The sequence below is a fragment of the Oncorhynchus clarkii genome, chromosome 7, assembly GCF_045791955.1.
Source record: "Oncorhynchus clarkii lewisi isolate Uvic-CL-2024 chromosome 7, UVic_Ocla_1.0, whole genome shotgun sequence".
Lineage (NCBI taxonomy): Eukaryota > Metazoa > Chordata > Actinopteri > Salmoniformes > Salmonidae > Oncorhynchus > Oncorhynchus clarkii.
Window position 1 is genome coordinate 51,439,046 of NC_092153.1, and position 6,702 is coordinate 51,445,747.

A 6,702-nucleotide genomic window follows, 5' to 3' on the forward strand; every position below is an offset into this window, starting at 1 on the left:
AGTTGGTCCGCCCTTTCTTGCTATATCAGCCTCCACTCTTCTGGGAAGACTTTCCACTAGATGTTGGAACATTGCTGCGGGGACTTGCTCCCATTCAGCCACAAGAGCATTAGTGAGATCGAACACTGATGTTGGGTGATTAGGACTGGCTCGTAGTTGCCGTTCCAATTCATCCCAAAGGTTTTCGATAGGCTTGATGTCAGGGCTCTGTGCTGGCCAGTCAAGTTTTTCCACACCGATCTCGACAAACCATTTCTGTATGGACCTCGCTTTGTGCAAGGGGGCATCGTCATGCTGAAACAGGACGGGGCCTTCCCCAAAGGGCAGAAATTTGATGAACTGACTGGTTGGAAAGGTGGCATCCTATGATGGTACCACTTTGCAACTCTCTGAGCTCTTCAGTAAAGCCATTCTACTGCCAATGTTTGTCTATGGAGATTGCATGGCTGTGTGCTTGATTTTATACACCTGTCAGCAACGGGTGGGGCTGAAATAGCCGAATCCACTAATTTAAAGAGATGTCCACATACTTTTGTATATATAGTGTATGAATAATTTTAGCTGTTTCACTTTCAATCTATATTGAAACAAATGAACAGTGTCAATAAAGTAGATATAATTCGAAATATTTACAGAATCAGTCCATTTTACAGTAAATGTATAAACACATTCAGTCTGGTGGAAAAAATGGGATTAGACACAATTTGATTAGCAATAGAAATTTATGATTCACAGTTTCTACAGTGAATTTATCACATATTCCATGGTAATTCATGGAAATGTCATGAACATCTGGACATTACCGTTTATTTAAAGCCTTTTGCTGAATTATAAATAACTTGATTTTGGCCGTACAGCTCAAACAACATCAAACACATAACATTCCTCAAGTGTATGCAATATGTCGATCAATGGCTCCTGGCACATGGATAGGATGGGCTTATTCATGCCCTGGCTTCATATGTGATGCAGATCTGAAGAAGATGTGTGGTGTAGATAGGAAAGCTTCAGAGGATTGTGTAACAGATGGTGGCAGTCTTACGGTAGACACCCAAAGCAGGCGGGGTGGGCACAGATCTCACACAGATCTGGAGACGTGATGGCATCCACTGGAGAGAGACAACAGACACAGAAGGTTAATATATGCCTATGGCTGCTATAGTGTCAGATAGAATGCTAATATTGACAACGGGGAGGAAGTTAATCAGCCTCGTTAAAGGGCTTGCAGAGCAATAGAGAGGCATGCGAGTGCTCTTTGTCTTGCACACTTTATTGCACTCCAATGCTGTTTGTTCTGTTTTAATTGGGCTCTTGTGAGTAGAATAACTTGTGAGCAACACACGTAAATCATGTCATTAAGTGGAAGTAGAAGGATATATTATACTTCAGGCAGCAGGATTGGCTGTGTCCAGGCCAACATCTCCTGCTTGTTGTAGCAAGCCGCCTACTGCTACAGCCTGCGTATGTGGTACAGTTCTCTGGTAGAGCTAACAACAGGTGCTATGAGGACGCGTGCCTCGGTCTCCGAGAATCGCTTTTCTGGGTTTACCATGTGTGCTCATGTGGAATAAAATAGGAAATATGTCAATACTCATGTGGAATAAAATAGGAAATATGTCAATACTGTCACATCTGTGATCTGGATCTCTGATCTCACAGCTTTGCTCAAGTATTTATGGGGATCATTTTGTTGATTGTATAAAAACGATGAATGATATGGGATGGTTGTATTGTCTCTAAAATTCAGTAAGTCCTCTCAGGTTACAGAGCACTTTGGCTGCTGCTATTGGTGGTTAGAGGTCATGTCAGCTGATAACAAGGCAGATATTAATCAGTGTTTCACTGAAACCACTCAATGTGCTAATGACTACCAATGTATGCTGAACCCTTCAGAGTCAATCCCTTGAGGATGGATTAGGTTTCCATTATCATTGACTTCAAACGCCTTTCAATCTGCATACACCCTTCCCTGAGTACACAACATAAATTCAGTTCAGAACAGGCCCCATAGGGAGGTTGTGGGGTCTTTAAAGGAGTAGTTCACTATTTTACAACTTGATGTTAGATGACCCTGAAAGTAGACTATGGGCCAGGAAAAACTGTAATCCATGGTTCAGATTCCTTTAAACAGCTATTACAAGCTTCAGCTAACTTTAGCCACTGCTAGCTAAAACTCTATGGAATTGATGGGGACATGTGAACATGTTTTTTTATGGCCAAATTACATTGAAGGAACATCAAACCAAATATAGAGTTGATTTCACCTACATTGGTTCTTAGCTAGTGATGAAAGTTTGTAATGGCTGTTTAAAGAAAACTGAACCATGGATTACAGTTTCTCCTGGCCCATAGACTACTTTCAGGATGAGCAACCATCCAACAAGTTGTAAAATAATGAATTACTACTACTTCTTTAAAGTGGGTCTTAAATAAATCCCATGGTTCCCCCCGCCTGGAAAATAACAAAAACATAAATACAAACATCAATAAAAAAATGAAATGGGGCCTTCTGAGTGGCGTAGCGGTCTAAGGCACTGCATAATTGTGCTTGAGGCATCACTACAGACCGGAGTTCAATCCCAGAATATGTCACAACCGGCCGTGGCCAGGAGTCCCACAGTGCGGTGCACAATTGGCCCAGCTTTGTCCAGGTTATGGGAGGGTTTGGTCGGGGGGCTTTACTTTGCTCATTGCCCTCTAGTGACTCCTTGTGGCAGGCCAGGCACCTGCAAGCTGACTGCAGTCATCAGTTGAACTGTGTTTCCTCCGACACATTAGTGCGGCTGGCTTCCATGTTAAGTGGGTGGGTGTTAAGAAGCGGATTGGTGGGTCAAGTTTCTGAGGACACATGATGCAACCTTCGCCTCTCCTGAGCTCATTGGGGAGTTGCAGGGATGAGACAAGACTGCAATTGTATTTCACAAAATTAAGGAGAAAAATGGGATAAACTGCAACAATAAAAAATGAATGCACTTGTCTTTTTTTAATAGCACTGACATTGCTGATTACTTTGTTGAGGTAAAATGTACTTGCTACGATTGTGATGTGTTGTTGTCTCACCTAGCTATCTTAAGATGAATGTCTCTGAATAAGAGCGTCTGCTAAATTACTAAAATGTAATTGTAAACATTTTGTGAAAACAGGTCACCTTCCCCACGAACTTCAGCAACTTCAAAAAATGCTGAAGCAGGTAATAGCCTACAAATCAAATCAAATCCAATTTGATTTGTCACACACACATAATTAGTTAATGCAAGTGTAGCGAAATGCTTGTGCTTCCAGTTCCGACAGTGCAGTAATATCCAACAAGTAATCTAACAATCCACAACAACTACCTAATACACACAAATCTAAAGGGGGAGGAGAATATGTACATGTAAGTATATGGATGGGCGAGCGGCATAGGCAAGGTGCAATAGATTATATAAAATACAGTATATACATGTAATATGAATAATGTAAGACATGTAAACATTATAAATAAAATACAGTATATACATGTGATATGAGTAATGTAGGATATGTAAACATTATTAAAGTGGAATTATTTAAAGTTGCATTGTATAAAGTGACTAGTGATCCATTTATTAAAGTGGCCCATGATTGGGTCTCAATGTAGGCAGCAGCCTCTGAGTTAGTGATTGCTGTTTAGCAGTCTCACGGCCTTGAGATAGAAGCTGTTTATCAGTCTCTTGGTCCCAGCTTCGATGCAACTTTACTGACCTTGTCTTCTGGGTGGTAACGATGTGAACAGGCAGTGGCTTGGGTGGTTGATGTCCTTGATGATCTTTTTGGCCTTCCTGTGACATTGGGTGCTATAGGTGTCATGGAGGGCAGGTAGTTTGCCCCCGGTGATGCATTGTGCAGACTGGAGAGCCTTGTGGTTGAGGGCAGTGCAGTTGCCGTACCAGGCTGTGATATGGCCCAACAGGATGCTCTCGATTGTGCATCTGTAAAGGTTTGTCAGCTTCCTGAGGTTGAAGAGACGCTGTTGCACACTGTCTGTGTGGGTGGACCATTTCAGTTTGTCTGTGATGTGTATGCCGAGGAACTTAAAACTTTCCACCTTCTCTACTGCTGTCCCTTCGATGTGGATAGGGGGGGTGCTCTCTCTGCTGTTTCCTGAAGTCCACGATCACCTCCTTTGTTTTGTTGACGTTGAGTGAGAGGCTGTTTTCCTGACACCACAGTCCGAGTGCCCTCACCTCTTCCCTGTAGGCTGTCTCGCCGTTGTTGGTAATCAAGCCCACTACTGTTGTGTTGTCTGCAAACTTGATGATTGAGTTGGATTCGTGCAGGGCCACGCAGTTGTGGATGAACAGGGAGTACAGGAGGGAGCTGAGCACACACCCTTGTGGGGCCCCAGTGTTGAGGGTCAGCGAAGTGGAGATGTTGTTTCCTACCTTCACCACCTGGGGGCAGCCCGCCAGAAAGTCCAGGATCCAATTGCACAGGGTGGTGTTGAGACCCAGGGCCCCCAGCTTGATGATGATCTTGGAGGGTACAATGATGTTGAATGCTGAGCTGTAGTCAATGAACAGCATTCTGACATAGGTATTCCTTTTGTCCAGATGGGATAGGGCAGTGTACAGTGTGATGGCGATTGCGTCGTCTGTGGACCTGTTGGGGCGATATGCAAACTGGGTCTAGGGTGGCCGGTAAGGTGAAGGTGATTTGATCCTTGACAAGTCTCTCAAAGCACTTCATAATGACAGAAGTGAGTGCTACGTGGCGGTAGTCATTTAGTTCAGTTATATTTGCCTTCTTGGGCACAGGAACAATGGTCGCCATCTTGAAGCATGTGGGGACAACAGAATGGAATAGGGAGCGATTGAATATGTCCGTAAACACACCAGCCAGTTGATCTGCGCATGCTCAGAGGACACGGCTAGGGATGCTGTCCGGGCCAGCAGCCTTGCGAGGGTTAACACGTTTAAATGTTTTACTCACATGAGCCACAGAGAAGGAGAGGGGGGGTGCAGTCCTTATTAGCGGGCCGCGACGTTGGCATTTTATTATCCACAAAGCGGGCAAAGAAGGTGTTTAGTTTGTCTGAAAGTGTGACGTCGGTGTCTGTGACGTGGCTGGTTTTCTTTTTGTGGTCCGTGATTTCCTGTAGACTCTGCCACATACGTCTCGTGTCTGAGCCGTTGAATTGCGATTCCACCTTGTCCCTGTACTGGCATTTTGCTTGTTTGATTGCCTTGGGAATAACTACACTGTTTATATTCAGTCATATTCCCAGACCTCTTTCCATTGTTAAATGTGATGGATTGAGCTTTCAGTTTTGCGCAAATGCCGCCATCCATCCACGGTTTCTGGTTAGGGTAGGTTGTGGGTACAACATCTCCAATGTACTTCTTTATAAACGCACTCACCCGATTCAGCGTATAGGTCGATGTTGTTCTCTGAGGCTGACCAGAACATATTCAAGCCCGCAGGATCTAAACAGTCTTGTGTTTGAATGCTAAAATATGCAGTTTATTATTTTTTACAACAGATAAGGTGGATAGGGGCAATAAGACAAACCATTTTTAAAGTCATATACCGATATTGAATTACAATATTTCAGTCTACCCACTATTTGTTTATGGTACAGCCTTACCTAGCCTGGAGAAGACCATGGCTGCCTCTTTGCCCTGGCACACTGGATAGAAGGCCTGTGGCAAGACACGGTTGTTACAAACAGAGACCATGTTGGTGTTGATCAACCGCGGGTTAACAATGGCATCTGTGTCGATCAGCTCCTTCAACGCTTTCACAGCCTCTAGGGGATAGCTCCTTTCTCCATCCTGGACACAGTGAAACACATAGATGAGATGGTAAATGGATGAGATTGTTTACCCTTACATAACCCTTGATTTTTCACCTTAGATTGTCATTATTAGACAACCTAATGTGTTGTTCCACTATTAAGGTGACAGGTTTACAGAGGTGATTCTCATAGTGTAATAGATTATTATACAGTTAATAACCTTGTGAATGAGTTCAAAAGAAGTATGACAGTGTGTGGATTCCAAACAATAATGAATAAACCCCAACAGAATTTATTGCTATATGATAATTAAAACCAAACAAAAAGAAGATAGCTTTTTAATGCTCTATACAATTAAAGGACAGTCAGTCATAGGCTGGCAGTCATTGGAAATTATAATTACATTATTTCTTTATCAGTTTGTTGTTGATAGTGATATATTTCTCTAGTTCCACTAACTTATCTCACACGTGTGAACCAGTATCTCTAAACTCCAGACACTTACAGATATTGTTAATCAAGTAACAAACCCTATACACGTCCAGAAGAATGTCCTTATCCCATGTCAAAGACAACAAAGAGTTACAGCACTAGTCACACAACTCTAAACATTTCTGACCATGGACATAAAGAAGAGATTTACTCACCCTAATCTCCACACTCAGTGAGCCCCAGAGGATGCAAGAGGTCAACACGAGACAAACACTCAGTGATTTCATTTTCAGCTTAGCCCGGATGTCTCAGAGAGCCTTGAGATGCAGAGAGAGGAGCCTACAGCTTGAATTGAGGTGTGCCTCTGCTCTGCCCTTTATAAACCCATCGCTGGACAGATTATTAAGTCACTTATTAACACGGGGCTGGAGCCCCTGGAGCCCCGCCTCTTTATCCTGGGTACCTGATAACAAAACACAACCGGGTTATGCCACAGGATCCTCTTTTTCAACGTC

At 43.2% G+C, this 6,702-nt stretch overlaps 1 protein-coding gene across 1 annotated transcript; it reads right to left on the reverse strand.

Moving 5' to 3' along the window:
* Positions 1-975: 975 nt before the first annotated feature.
* On the reverse strand, positions 976-6,474 carry LOC139414297 (guanylin-like). The gene is made up of 3 exons (XM_071162213.1): positions 6,403-6,474; positions 5,606-5,792; positions 976-1,109 (listed from the first exon to the last, which is right to left on the reverse strand). The coding sequence occupies exons 1-3, from the start codon at positions 6,472-6,474 to the stop codon at positions 1,039-1,041; spliced, it is 330 nt and encodes a 109-aa protein (XP_071018314.1). The 3' UTR covers positions 976-1,038.
* Between the last annotated feature and the right edge of the window lie 228 nt (positions 6,475-6,702).

What these genes read in the sequence shown, in the direction of transcription:
- LOC139414297 (XM_071162213.1), bottom strand. Translation starts at nt 6,474, where the DNA reads ATGAAATCACTGAGTGTTTGTCTCGTGTTGACCTCTTGCATCCTCTGG. An exon ending in CACTGAGTGTGGAGATTAGG is followed by an intron (nt 5,793 to 6,402) that starts GTGAGTAAATCT and finishes CACTGTGTCCAG; the next exon opens with GATGGAGAAAGGAGCTATCC. An exon ending in CATGGTCTTCTCCAGGCTAG is followed by an intron (nt 1,110 to 5,605) that starts GTAAGGCTGTAC and finishes GTCTCTCTCCAG; the next exon opens with TGGATGCCATCACGTCTCCA.